General features: G+C 49.1%; 1 protein-coding gene across 1 annotated transcript in view; it reads left to right on the top strand.

Moving 5' to 3' along the window:
* The window catches only part of LOC100344092 (guanylate cyclase 2G), a 49,668-nt gene that overhangs the window by 8,130 nt on the left and 26,458 nt on the right, over positions 1–15,080 (top strand). Inside the window, exons 4-12 of the mRNA XM_051823695.2 lie at positions 453–638; positions 1,619–1,763; positions 3,235–3,370; positions 4,355–4,535; positions 5,760–5,834; positions 6,535–6,663; positions 9,372–9,455; positions 10,047–10,151; positions 11,402–11,473. Of these exons, the coding sequence (XP_051679655.2) occupies positions 453–638; positions 1,619–1,763; positions 3,235–3,370; positions 4,355–4,535; positions 5,760–5,834; positions 6,535–6,663; positions 9,372–9,455; positions 10,047–10,151; positions 11,402–11,473 (1,113 nt within the window). The remainder of the gene's footprint in view (positions 1–452; positions 639–1,618; positions 1,764–3,234; positions 3,371–4,354; positions 4,536–5,759; positions 5,835–6,534; positions 6,664–9,371; positions 9,456–10,046; positions 10,152–11,401; positions 11,474–15,080) is intronic.

Genomic DNA, 15,080 nt, shown 5'->3' on the forward strand with positions numbered 1-15,080 from the left:
CTGGAACCCCTGCATTTGCAAGGTCTACAACATAGCGATGTAAGCGCAGCATTGCCCTGAACACAGATTTGTTGCTCAGTTTATCTCCTACAGACTGGTGACACTTGTTTTTCTTTTTAAATATTTATTTTATAGGCAGAGAGAGACACACGCACACACAGAGAGACAGAGACACAGACACAGAGATCTGTCTTATACTGGTTCACTCCCCGGCAGCCCTCAACAGTAGAGGCTGGGCCAGGCCAAAGCCAGGAGTCGTGACTCCATCTGAGTCTTCCACATTGGTGGCAGGGACGCAAGCACTTGTGCCGTTACCTGCTGCCTCCCAGGGTGCTCATTAGATGGAAGTTGGAATTGGGAGCAGAGCTGTGATACGGGATGTGGGCGTCCGACGTGGTGTCTTTATTGCTGTGCCAAGTTCCCACCCCGACATTTATTTGATCACTTTTCAGGACAGTTTTTGGAAGGAGATATTGGTGAATCAGAAGGTGACACACTTCCCAAAAGTCTACGAGTCGGTGTATCTTGTCGCCCTCAGCTCCTATGGAGAAGGCCCAGGAGACGAAGGTTTTTGGAAAGAAGTCTACCGAAGGCTCAGGAGGCCGCCCTTCCAAAGTTCCCTTTCCTCCGAGGCACAGGTCTGATATGGGGGCTCCCTGCCCATGGACCCCATCCAGCCTTCTCTGGCCCTATTTGTGTACACACACACACACACACACACACACACTCATACACACACTGCCCCACCTTCCACCGCCCCAAAGAAGCACTGGTTTGATGCCCTCTTGTGAAATTTATACCCCAGGACCACAAAGGGGTCTCGAGTTACTAAATGAAGGCCGTGGTAGCACAGACCTAAGCATTGCAAGCGAGGATGCACGGCTCACACCAGACTTTTTCTAGAGAGGCCATTGGCCAGAACTAGCGCTAGTTCCAGCTTGGGGCCAAACTGAGCCCTAAGGCGACAACTGGCTCTGAGAAGAGGGACTTTGATTAGGATTGAATGGACTGATTGTGGATCCCAAACAAGGCAAGATGATCAATCAACTAATATCTGGGGAACAATCGGCTAAGGGTCAGCTGTGTGCCAGCTGCTGTAGAACAGGGCCTGGTGCTTAGTAGGCCCTTGTATTTTATTGATGAGACCAGTAGAACACGTATTGAAGACCTACTATGGACCAGGTACTGCAATAGATAGTGTGTCTATTCTGCCTCATTGAACTATTGCCCTACTCAGCAAAGCAGTGGTTTTAGCCCCATCTTGTAACTGAGTGAGCTGAGATTCAGAGCGGCCGTGGAACTTAGCCTGATCTCACAGCCTGACAGTAGCACAGTCAGCCTGGCTCCGAGTCTATCCTTTTTGTCTCCACCAGTCTCCCTCCCTGCTGTAACACTGACTAAACTGAGAAAATAAGGTGTCCCGAGGAAAAGTGAGGGCTGTGATATTTCCACGCCACTGCACGGGCCTGGGTGTGGGTGGGCCCTCGTCTCTCTGAGGGATGCAGAGGACCTGGTGCTATTTCCACACTGCAAAGGATGAGGAGACGTTCCCCCTGCCCACACAGTGCATGGGGCCCATGGGCCTCTGGGAACGCCGCACTTGCTTCTCCCATTGAAGGTGAGCCCCTACTCCGCCTACCTCCATGATGCCGTCTTGCTCTATGCTTGGACAGTGAGGGAGATGGTGAAGGCCGGGGGAGATTTCCTGGACGGGCGCCGGCTGGTCAACGTATGGAAAGGCTCCGGGCAGAGCGCGTGGCGGGGTATGTGGTTTGACTGTGGGGGAGGGCATTGTCTGGAGGCTTTGAGCTGCTGGGGCTGACACTGAGCCTTAGAACAACCTTTTGGAGAGTATGTTCTTGCGCCAGGGAGGCTGGGGCCAGCACCCCCCCAGTGCCGCCTTCTACGCATCCTGTTTGTCCAGGAAGCTGCCTGCACCGGTGGGGAGGCCCCGGGGAACCATATCCTACCCCTCTCTTCAGGAAGTCTCTCCCACAGCTGCCTTCAAATCGATCCCATCAAGAATAAAACTTAAGAATGGGAGCCCTGCCTTTTGTGCAGTGTGGCATGCTGGGAGCAGTGGGGCCCTGTGTGTGTGTGTGTGTGTGTGTGTGTGTGTGTGCCAACTCCGCCCCTCCCTGCCTTTGAACAGGGACTTTAAGACCCACTTGTAGCCAGCTCCACGGCTCACTAGGCTAATCCTCCGCCTTGCGGCGCCGGCACATCGGGTTCTGGTCCCGGTCAGGGCGCCGGATTCTGTCCCGGTTGCCCCTCTTCCAGGCCAGCTCTCTGCTGTGGCCAGGGAGTGCAGTGGAGGATGGCCCAAGTGCTTGGGCCCTGCACCCCATGGGAGACCAGAAGTACCTGGCTCCTGCCATCGGATCAGCGCGGTGCACCAGCCGCAGCACGCCGGCCGCGGCGGCCATTGGAGGGTGAACCAACGGCAAAGGAAGACCTTTTTCTCTGTCTCTCTCTCTCACTGTCCACTCTGCCTGTCAGAAAAAAAAAAAGACCCACTTGTAGGAGCAGCTGATGGTGCCCAGTCTGCAGAGGTAACTGGGACCAGATGTGTAAACTCACCGTGAGCCACACCTCATAAATGGTCACTTAGTGTCCCCTCCCCAGTAGGACCAAAGCAGTGAGGAAAGGGTCCTTTGTCAGAACACGTGAGCCAGCATGGGCAGCACTGCCTCATTCTCTCCTCCGATGCCTCTGATGTGAGCTGAGCACACCCTAAACAAGAAGAAAGACCACAGGAGCCAGGACTGAGTGTCCTGCCAACGCCCCAGTGCACAGCCAAACCAGGAGGGCCAGGCCCGTCCTGAGGATGGAGCTGGCACCTGCAGGGGAGGGGTGGGAAAGGTGGCAGGGACTGAAGGAAGCATGTCCCTGAGCCCTCTTATTGTTGAAGAGAAGCAAAAACCTGAGGTTTTATGTGACATTAACTGAAAACTGCTTACTTTTTAAATGCTGGGTGGTTTTTGAAATATCAGCCTAGCAAAGCACACCTGTCTGCCCAATGTGGCTGTTGACCGCTACAAGAATGCCGCCTCTGAACCATCTCTGTCCTTTAGCCACCCCCTGTGAACCTGTCCCAGATTCCCTGAAGTGGCAGACACCTGACATGGCTGTTGGGGCTGGGAGTTCTGTTGATTCAAGGTGGGATGGGCTGGTATCTTGCGCAACGAGTCTTGCTCTCTCCTTTTTCCCTTTTGCAATCTGCTGTCTCTCTAGGAATCACTGGCCCTGTGTTTGTAGACTCCCAGGGACAAAGGCTCATGGATTACTCAGTCTATGCCCTACAGAAATTTGGAAATGGCTCCCTTTTCCTCCCTTTCCTGCGTTATGACAGCCGTCAGAAAGTAATCAGGTACCTGCAAGACCTTTCCCTGAGTTCAGGCCATGCTACAGAAGAGACCTGGGAGGAAGGGGAGGGGCAGGGGTCCTGCTGGAGCCTGCTGAGATCCCCAGTCCCTGGAATCCTTACCAAGGAGTTTGGTATTGTCTGAACTCATCCAGACTGACTTTGGTGCTTTATGGTGGTTTTGCCCTTGATTTGGGTGTGGCTTGACCACTTCAGATTGCAAGGTTGAACACAGCACCCCTAGCTAACCCCTCTGATGGCCCACCCATTGGCCTGTGGTCTGGGAGAGGGGCCCAGGGCCCAGGATAGGTCATTGAGCAGAGCGTCCCCTTTGGAGTCTGGTCCATAGTCAGGGATACAGCTCACCTGGACAGCCTAGTAGTCCTGAGGTCCCATACTTGAGAATCCCTGTTAGCATGTCTGATTTTGCTTTCTCCTCTATAAATCAGAGAGAAAATGAAAAAGAAACCTAAAGCTTCATTCAATTTCTAATGGTACCCACTGCGACCCACTCCCAATCCAGATTTTGAAATGTTTTTTCTCCTCTACTCTGAGGGAATTTTAATGGAGCAACATGAGCCAGTTCAGGAATAAAACTACCACAGCAAACTGACCCTCAGGGTTATAGGAGCAGGCACACCCCACGCTGAGGGAGATGCTTGGGTCTGGAAATGTCCAGGTGCCAGGTCACAAGCTTTGTCTTCTCCCAACACAAGTGAAAACCCAAGCAACACTGGAGAGTGGCAACATCAACTTTGAAGTCCAAAGCGACATAGTTTGAATCACGAGTCGGAGGGGGCTGTTCTACCTGGCAGAGAGGTCACGCCTTCTGTGAATTAGCTTACCCGGAGGGGAAGTGCAGACTCCAGATGGTTCAGCTTTTGAATTAAGAGGTCACCCTTGGTTTTTGCAAATAACATGTGTGTTTCACTTGTCCCTGCCATCTGCCAGGAAGGGGCCTTGATCTTGTCTTTTTTGTTTTTTTTAAAGACCCACAGGGAATTTCTCCAACATGACTTGGCCTGGTGGCTCCCTTCTTGAAGACAGGCCTGGCTGTGGATTTTATGAGTTCTGCAAAACAGGGTGGACTTTGTCCAGTGAGTGTGGCTGCCTGGAGATGGACAGCAGGGAAAAGTCTTCTCAGGAGCAGGGTTTCTCACCAGCAGCACCGGTAGCAGCAGCAGTAGCAGCAGCACCATCAAGTGTGGGGATGGAGAATCCTTACGTGTGAGGAACCGTCCTGTGCACTGCAGGATCTTTAGCAGCGATCCTGGCTGTACTCACTAGATGCCTGTGGCCACCTGCTAGTCGGAGCATCGAGGAATGTTCCAGAGGCTGCCTGTTTTCCCTAGCGGGGCAACATGGCCTGGCTCCACTGTTGAGCCCCAGGGGTACCTGGCTCCTGGGATTTGAATCTCAGGAACTTCATTTCTAGGGAGGTGAGGTGGACTGGGCAGAGGAATATGGCAGAATGGCTAGGAGCCTGGCCCTGGAAGTAGGCAGATCATGCCTGGAGATAAATCCCCAAAGACCAGCACATCATAAACATTTAGCACATAGTGGTGGTGGTATTAAAAGCCATTGCTGTTATTTCTCTGAGATGGATGTTTCCATACAAAGGGGCAGGTGAGTGTGGTTGTCATGGAAACCAGAAGGGTAGCTAGAGCAAGATTCCTGGAAAAGACAAGATTGTGCAGACTCAGAGGGTCCCGACCTGGATTGAGTCTGGGCAGCCTGTGAGGCACCTGCTCGGCAGGGCCGGGCTGGCATGGGCTGGGCTCGCTTCTTCCCTCCGCCAGGCTGAATGATGCTATGATTCCACCCCTCCAGGTATATCCACCACGATTCTCATCATCATGCTCCTCATTACTGTCTTGGGAGCTGCCATCGTGGGACTGGTTTTAAGGCCACAATGGCGAAAACTATGGAGGCAGCAGAAAACTGTCTGGTGGCAAATCCATTGTGACAGCATCACCCTTCTTCCCCAGAACAAGGTGAGCCCACAAGAGACACCAGAGCTCCGCTTTCCTCATCCCTGAGAGAGGCCTCTGGGAGTTTGTGAGAGCAGGAGGCTGATTCGCTTAGAAGGTGGGCACTGAAACAAGAGCCTGGGGACCCGAATTCCAGTTCTAGGCCTCCCATTTACCAAAGATCCCCAAGAACACCATTTCAACTCCCCAAGACCCAGTTTGTAAATGTTTAACCATGACTGATGGTCTTTAAAGTTCACTTCAGCTCGATTACTCTGCGGGCATAAGAACTGCTCAAATATGAAAGTTATCTTCCAGGGACCATTTGGTTCTTTTCAAAAGCGTATGAACTCCTTTAGTCTACTGATGACGAACACAGTGAGGTTCATTGCTCAACATAAACACTTGTTGGCCATCTCCTGTAGACCAAGGATAGCACAAGGCCTGGGAGAGCCCACCAGGAGTTGCTTTCAGGGGAGGTCGTGCTCACGGAGGTGTCTGTATGGAGAGACAGATGCCCTGCAGATGCAGGGACTAAGGGCGTCAGCATCAGAGGGGAGGTGACATCTGGGAAGAGTGCATTTGTCAGTAGCAACAAGGAGAGAGTAGACACTGCGTGTGCCAGGATGTAGGACATAGGGTGTGCGGGGCTGGGACGCGTGGCTGGTACCAAGTCAGGCAGGCTTCGACTTGACTGAAACCCATTAGTAACTCATTCCCTGTGGTCCTGGTTAGTCGAATCTTTTCTCCTTCCTTTTCCAAGCATCTCTGTTTTGATCATTTCTACCCTAGGGCTCCAGGGAGGATTTTCCCTGGAAAACAGAACTCCTGTGCAAAGACGTTCTCTAGATGTTGGGGATGCCCTGGGGGGGCATGAGATACAAAGGTAACCTGGTTAGGTGTTTATGTAGGAAAATGACTCTGGCTTCAGTTAAGCACCAGAGTCAGAACTTGAATCTGGGCAGTCTGACCTCAGAGCCTGTGCCTTCAACTTGCACCAGCCGTGGTGGTTCAGAGGCCAAGAATGATGTATGGAGCAGGTGGGGCCTCACACTTCAGGTCAGAAAGATCAGGGTTCAAGTCTGTGTTCTCTCCTCTATTAGTTGTGTGAGCCTGGTGCTCATCAGTCTATGAAATGTACAGCCCCTTCAGTACCTGTCCATGCTACCGAGAGCCACTGCGTCCTGTCCTGTTTTGCAGAGAAACACACCTGTGTGGAAAGGGAACAACAGCCAGCCCTCTAGTGTGACGTTTTCTGCAGACCTCAGCTCCATTGCCAAGAGCCAGCAGGGAGAAGGACTCTTTCATGCCCCCGTGGGGCTTTACCAGGTGGCAATGCGTATTCTGAATGTGTCTCTCTGTCCTGGTCTCCCCACGTGCTTAATGCTTTCTGTCGGGTGGGACGTTCTGAAATAAGAGGAAATTCTCTAGCTGGTAGTTCTCAAACTTTAATGTACAGGCAGATCACCTGGGCTCTTGTTAAAATGCAGAATCTGGGTCTGTAGATCTGGGATGACACCCGAGGTTCTACATTTATTTTTAAAAAAATATTTTATTTATTTGAAAGGCAGAGTGACAGACAGAGGGGAAGGGAAAGACAGAGTGAGAAAGAGATCTTCCATCCACTGGTTCACTCCCCAAATGGCTGCAATGGCTAGGGCCTGGCCAGGCTGAAGCCCAGAGCCCAGAACTCCTTCCAGGTCTCCCTCGTGGGTGGCAGGGCCCCAAGTACTTGGGCCATCTTCTGCTGCTTTCTGCGGTGCATTGGTAGGAAGCTGGACCGGAAGCTGAGCAGCAGGGACATGAGCCAGTGCTCTGATATGGGATGCTACATTGCAGGCGGTGGTTTAACCTACCACACCACAACATAGGCCTCAGATTCTACACTTCTGGTAAGCTCCCAGATAGTTCCTCTGCTGGCTTCTAGGGTAGACTCAGCTCTGTATAACAGAACTTTTCTGTGATGACGTGAATGTTCCAAATTTGCTCTGCCCAGTAGGGTAGCCATTAGTTTTATGTGATGATGGATCATTTATGTGCCTGGGGAACTGAATTTTAAATGCCACTTAATTTTAATTGCTATATATTTAAAGAGGCTCTTGTGGCTAGTGGCTACCCTACAGGTGGGTGATTTCATCCTGGGTGCTTTGCTGATGAATCAGTACTGGCAATGGTGCTTCCACACAGTGAATGGTGGCAGCTGCTGAAACTGCACCATACATCCTGCCTGCCCCTTCTCACCCTCCCTGCCACACTCCAGACCATGACAGCTGCCTGTGCTTAGCCACCCTGCAGCAACTCAAGTGCCCTGGGGGAAAAGTTACATAAAAAAAATCTGTGTTTATTCTTAAGACAGAGGCCCTGGTGAGTAGGACAGAAGGTTTCAAGCTAGGGAGAATTGTTCATTGTGCTGAATTGGGGGTGGGAAAGATCAGAATTAAAGCATTCCTTATGAAATCAAATCTTTTTTTTCTTAGTGCATGCTGACTTGAGTTTCTGAACTATAAAAGCCTCCTGGGATATTACCAAGTACTCTAGGGACTGCCTTTCACACCAAACTGTGCAGAGAAAGAAGCCAACAGTCCATGGCATATCACTGATTCACATTACTAAAATGTGTCCCCCCCCCCCCCCCCCGCCAACACCCTCACTCTGCTCCCTGCCTCTGTTGTCTGCAATGCAGTGGCTAAAGTCTTTAACCAGGGACTCCAGCCTCTAGACTACCTGGCCCCATATTAATTTTCAAAAATATTGATTTATTTGAGTGGCAGAGTGTCAGGAAGAGAGAGAGAGAGAGAGAGAGAGAGAAATATCAATCTTCCATCTGCTGGTTCATTCCACAAATGGAAACGATAGCCAGAGCTGGGCTAGGCTGAAACCAGGAGCCAGGGATTTCATCCAGGTCTGCTACATGGGTGGCAGGGGCCCAAGCCCTTGGTCCATCTTCTGCTGCCTCCCAGACACATTTTCAGGGAGCTGGGTCAGACAGGGAGTCGCCAGGACTTGAACTGACAGGGCAACATGGGATATGTTGCCAGCAGCAGCTTAATTCACCGCACCTCAATGTCAGCTCCTAGAACTTTTTCTCCTGCCTTAAACCCCATGCTCATTCAGGGAGTGTCTCCGATGACACATATTGTACCTTCTGACTATGCCATGCAGGCTCCACCTTTTCCACCCCACCAGAAACCTGATTATTTCAAGGTTTCAGGTACATACACACTTCCAGGAAGCCTTTCCTTCAACCCCAAGCATCCCTTCCTTCACACAACTCCCATCACCGGCCTGCTCCCATCTGCAAAGTGGCAGAGCTGGGGTTGGTATTCAGCTCATAGCGAGGCTCACCTTCTCTTGTGCTCAGTTTCTCTCTTCTCTACCCAACTCTTCCCACATTTTTGTGGTGATTGATTCCCTGACAGGCAATGACAATGAGATATGCTATTTACTAAAAACTATTTCAGGCACAGAGTGAACAGTATTACGCATTTTAGCTGATTTGATTCCCACAACAACCCTCTGACATGAGTGTGTTAATTTTAGCCCTCATCTTACAGATGTAGAAACAGACTTGGAGAAGTGAAATACCTCATTCAGGGCTGCTTAGGTAGTGAGTGGTAGCACTGGGCTTTGAACCAGGAATCAGATTCCAGACTAACACTTATGGCCTCAACTCTCTATTTCCTCTGAATGAGAACAGGGCAATATTGTATAATAGAGGCTAGTCTCAGAGTCAAACATTCAAATTCTGGCTGTACTGTCTGCAAACATGACCTTGTACAAGTTACTTAATCTGGGTGAACTCACCTGGAAATGGGCTAATCGTACACACCTTGCAAGGCTGTGAATTCCTCTAAATGGGACCACGTCATGTATCAAGTTCATGACATGGGATTGATCTGGGCAATGAGAAACTCAGTGATCTGCCCCCGTAAGTGGATTCTTGTCAATCTTCTGGATCCCTTTCCTAGCCCTTTCTGTGTGTGGCTTTGTCCGCATCATCCCGGGTTAAGAGCATTCCACTTTGGGTCTGATTCCAGGGAAACCATGTGGCCATCCGCTTTGTTGGAGAACAAGCAGGAGCCTGGATCAGGAAGCCCACTGTCCTGCAGGAAATCCGGCTGGTGAGGCCCCAGCTCTGCTCTCTGCCCCTCCTCTGCCAGCTCCCTGTTCCCACCCAAAGGAGCAATGTTGGGAGGCTGCTTCCTGAACTCAGCCCACCTCCCTGCCCCCTGCAGTCCATGATTTGGCCCTCAGACCCATCTCTTCCTCTGCTTTGCCCCTTTGTTCTTCCTGGCCTTAATCCCGGTCCTTCATCCTCTGTGTCTGTGATGGCTGCTTACCTATCTCGAACTTGGTCCTCGGAAGCAGTCAGGTTCGTGGTGCCTGATTTCTTGTTTTGTGGCCCAGGCATGGACAGCCGTGAGCCAGGAGTCAGGCCTGGCTCTGTTGACTGTGATGGGCCCCATGGCTGGAGCTGGACTGTGATCCTTCCAATGGTTCCTATGCTGGCAACAGGCTTCCTGGCTTCCCCCCCAGCTCTACCACTTCTAAGCCCTGTGATCTTCGATGAGTCACTTGGTCTTCTGAGCCTCAGTTCCTCCATCTGCAAAATGGGGATTCTAGTGCTTTTTATCTCCCCCAGTTTTTGTAAGAATTAACTGAACACAGAAAGACACACTCTAAATATGAGTCGTTATTACTATTATTTCCAGATGTGTGGATTGAGGCATGAAAACATTGTTCCCTTCTTTGGGATTTGCACAGAACCACCCAACATCTGCATTGTCACGCAGTATTGCAAAAAAGGAAGTCTTAAGGTAAGCAAAAGAGAAAATCTTACCTAGGTTTGACTAGCAACAGTTAATAGAGACCACAATGATTTCTCCCGTTTGTCCTCTCTGGTCAAATCGCAAGAGCTGAGGTATCCTGTGAGGATCAAATTAGTAGTGGAGTTGTCCAGTGCTGGTTTCCTTTATTCTGGGTAGAAACTGTCTGAGTTTGGTTTCTTCTCCTAAGACATTATGGCTAATCATGAATTGTGTTCTTGGGCCTATCTTATCCTTTGCACATGACCCTATGCTTTATATCTGGAACAAGAATGTATGGTAAAATTAAGATTGAACTGCCCCAGTATTAAGTCAGATTATGGTATTTCCTGGGAAGATTTCCGGTTACAAGGCTTAATGTGTTCTGCCTCACTTTGTATTAGTTCTGACCAACAATATGAGGTGTCCTAGAGGTCTTTAAACAATTCATGGAAAATGTTCATGGGATACTTCATGGAAAGGAAACGAAATAGTTCATGGAAATAGGGAGAGAGAGCAAGAACGAGAGCGAGATCTCATCTGCTAGTTCACTCCCAAATACCCACAATGGTTCTGACACAGAAGCCAGGAACTCAAACTAGGTCTCCTATGTGAGTGCCAGGAACACAGTCCCCAAAATTATCACTGCTGCCTCCTGGGGTCTGCATTAGGAGGAAGCTGGAGTCTGAAGCCAGGGCCAGGAATCAAACCTAGGCATTCCAACATAGGATGTGGGCATCTTAACCAGGGTCTTAACCACTAAACCAAATACATATCCCTCCAAAAAAATCTCTAATTCTAGTTTCCCATAAAATTTTTAAAAAGATTTATTTATTTATTTGAAAGACAGTTACAGAGAGGGAGGGAGGGAGGGAGGGAGAGAGAGAGAGAGAGAGAGAGATCTTCCATCTGCTGGTTCACTCCCTAAATGGCTACACTGGCAAGGGCTGGGCCAGGCTGAAGCCAGGAGACAGGAGCTTTGTCTGGGTCACCCATGTAGGTACAGGGGCCCAAGCACCTGGGCCATCTTGTGTGCTTTTCTAGGTGCATTAGCAGGGAGTTGGATCAGAAGTGGAGCAGCCAGGACTCAAAATGGCACCCATATGGGATACCAGCACTGCAGGCAACAGTTTACCCAGCTGCACCACATTGCAGGCCCTCTATGAAACTTTTGAAGTACACTTGTATTAGAGCCCAATCTATTCAACGTAGGAGACTGTACATCAAGCAGTCACTCTGGCACTGTGAATTATGTTTTCCAGGACGTTCTAAGAAACTCAGATCCTGACATGGATTGGATCTTCAAACTTTCATTTGCATATGACATAGTCAATGTGAGTAAAGCTAACTTATTTAGAGAGTAAACACCTGGTGGTTTTGAATTGTTCTATGTCTTGGGTTAAATCCAAACTGTCTTCTTTCCTGAAAATTCTGACTCTTGAAACAAAGTGATCCCAGTTCTAAACTCGAATGCCATCGACTTTTTATTCTTTTCCTGATTGAAAGTAAATATGGAGAGAGAAAAATATTTTACACCAAAGGTGGAATGAATGCAAGATCTTTACATTTTAGTGTAGAACTTTTATCCCAAAGAGAATCCAATTACTAGACCATGGATTGAGCTGGGGAGAGAGATTCCCTATACTCTTCCCTTCTCTCTATTCCCTGATTCCTTTCCTGGAAAATGGGCACCAATGTCACACTATCCACAAAGCTGGTGGCCTAGAGGTGCGCCAGCAATGCAGATGCAGCAGACCCATAAACATGTAGGACCTTTGCTTTGTACACAGGGGCTGTGGTGGTTGTGATGAAGAGAATCATAATAATAGCGGCTGGTATATGTATATGTATATGTATATGTATATGTGTATGTATATGTATATGTATATGTATATGTATATGTATATGTATATAAACTACTCTTGGGCCAGGCGTTTCCCAGTACTTCATATGTAATAAATCGTTTAATTCTCCCAAGAAAATATAAGGTATATCTATCATCACTGTTATTTCACAGCTGGGAAAATAAAGCAGAGAAAATTCATGCAACTTGCCCCAAAGTCTCCGAGCTGCTGAAGGTTGGAGCTAGGATTAAAACTTAGGCTTGTGCAAGTCCTACCCCTTAACTACTTTACCGCACTGATTCTCGGTAGGAAGAAGCAGAGGTTGCTCCTGTGCTTTTATTTTTAAAGCTTTATATACTTATTTCTACTGTATTTGAAAACATGGGTGAAAGGAAGGGAGGGAGTGAAGAAACGAGGGAGGAAGAGATAGATAGATAGATAATCAGACAGGGAGGTGGAGAGAGATTTTCCGTCACTAATTCAATCCCCAAATGTCCACAACAGTCATGCTTGGGTCAAGCCAAAGCCAGGAGCCTGGAACTGAATCTAAGTCTCCAAGTGGGTGGCAGGGACCCAAGTACTTGAGCCATCACCACCGCATCCTGGGTGTGCATGGTGTGTGTTAGCAGGAAGCCACATTGGAAGTGGACTAGCCAGGATTTGAACCAGGAACTCCGATATGGGATGCAGGCATTCCCAGTGACATACCACTCTACTTAGGGTCCATCCATGCCTTTCTGTTTTGCAACAGGGAGGAGTGAATCTCATGTCTAGATGCTGGCTAGGGGCTGTTAAGGACAATTGGGAGGGAGGCGGAGCGAGGCCCATTCCTGCCTGTTGCCATAAAGGCAGGGCTGGGGGGATGTCCAGAGGTAGCAGCTAGAGCTGACATTGTCTCAAAGTGCCACCACCTGGGCGTGCAGCTGGGGATGAGGGACGGAGAGTGCTTTGGAGTGGGGCCTGACAGTATGGATCAGCATTCCGAGGCTGCTCCTCCCAGCGCGGGCTAACATCCAGCTGTTCTTTCGAACTCCCTGAATATACTTTTACTGCCAGAAGAGAACAAGCCAATGGCCTGGGAGTGGGACTTGGTGACGAAGCTCCTCTGATACATGAGCAGCAGGGCCAGGGCTGGTTATCAGCTGCCCATCAACAGTCAGCATTCCCATCCATCAGCCAACGGACCCCTGCGGGAAGACCCTGCCTGGGTGTTGTGAGGCCCCCATGGGTGAAATGTAAGCTCCGCCCTCCTGGGGGATTGAGCCACTCATGCCATGGGTGACTTTGCCAGACTACTTCCCTCCTCTCAGCTTCCATGTAGGAATAATTCACGAGGTCGGCTTGGCTGATAGCAAAGGGCTTTCCTTCCTCTGGATTGCACATCTCTTTGCTTCTAAGGAGCTAAAACTTACAGCCTTTGGAGACGTTGATTTCCTATGCTTTTGAAGCAAGATGGCATATAGTTGCCAAGCAAGGCCACCAGACAGAAGCCCCTCCATGGCTGGGTCTCTGGGGTTGATGCTGTGCCACCACTGCTCTGATTGCGTTAGAACTTTACTGAGTATTGTAAGGGTTTACCCTACTCTAGGATCTCTTGGAGGAAGACAAAGACTTATTTCTAGCTCTGAATGGCTTCAAATCTTGCTGGAGAAAAGAAAATAAGCAGCAGCCTATATATGTACATATAGATTTCTTTGTGGCAACAGGAAGTTTGTAAAATGAGCGCTATGACTGGCTTCCTTTCCTGAGCTGGGATCTTCTGCATTCCTCTTCACCCACTTTTCCCATCCCTTCCCACCAAGCCCATAGAAATTCTCTGGATTCTGGTTGTCTGTCTCCTACCCCAAAGAAAGTAGCTAACTTCGAAACTGGATGCAAAGAGCAAGCTAGTAAGGGGATTCTCACTATGGTGTGAATGACTAACAGATTTGACATTTTCAGTGTGTGCGGTTTCAAGAACTATTAACCCAAATGTTTCCCTGGAGAAATGTTGGGGTGGGTGAGAAAGGTGAGAAAGGGAGACATCTCTCTGTGGTCATTGAGTTCCCTTCCCACTCCATGCCCCAACACAGGACGGCTTAACACTCTGCCTTAGGAGGGTCATTGTCTCCTCTTGCAAGTGTGTAAACTGTAGATACGTGTTAGAAGTTGCTGATGACACAAGGGACTGGGTCATAGGCTCACTCCAGCCCTCCAGTGTCAGCTACTCTGCCAACATTCTTTGGAAGGGAATAGTGAGCAGCAGAAAATGGACTGTAGACTTTGGAGTTTTGCCTCTGGTCTGAGCACTGGGCCACGTTCTGTGGTTGTATTGTGCTTTGGTCATCACATATTAATCATGACACAAGTCTTCTTGTTTCTGTTTGACCAGCACTTCCTCTGTACCGGTTAGTGGAGATAATCTGAGATTCTGAAGACTTTTGATACCACAAATATACCCCAGTGAAACAGCAAATTTGGGCCAAATCTGATCTTGGGCATATAAGGCACAAAAGAATACAACTCATTGACCACCCCTCAAGAACTCAACTCAGTGGGATGAACCTAGGCAGGAACCTGGGAAATAATCATGCTCTTCTTGAGTTAGGAATGGGCCTTCATTTCTAAGTAAGAGAAGTCGGTAGATTCAGGATGAAGGACAATTCGTCATCAAAGTTATCTTGGGGGTTTGAGCTTTGACTCTGCCACTTCCTGGCCAGGTGACCTTAACCACTCTGAGCCTCATTTTCCTTGTGCATAAAGATAACCTCAAGGGGTGGGCATTTGGTGCAGGAATTAAGACACCACTTGGGGTGCCCAGGTTAGAGTTCCAGCTCTGTACCAGCTTCCTGCTAAGGTGGGCAACCCATATTGAATTCCTGGTTCTTGGGTTTAGCCTGGTTCAGCCTCAGCTATTACAGGCATTTGGGGGAGTGAACCAGTGGATAGAAGATCTGCATCTCTCTCTGTCTTTAAAATAAATACTTACAAGAAGGCACTATTAGTGCCCACCTCATGGGGTTTTTGTGGGAACTAAGCTGTGAAAAATGCTTAATACCATGCTTGCCCCACAACAGATGTCCAATAAATGTTAACTATATATGTTTACATACATCTT

Source organism: Oryctolagus cuniculus, chromosome 15 (assembly GCF_964237555.1).
Source record: "Oryctolagus cuniculus chromosome 15, mOryCun1.1, whole genome shotgun sequence".
In the NCBI taxonomy this organism is placed as follows: Eukaryota; Metazoa; Chordata; class Mammalia; order Lagomorpha; family Leporidae; genus Oryctolagus; species Oryctolagus cuniculus.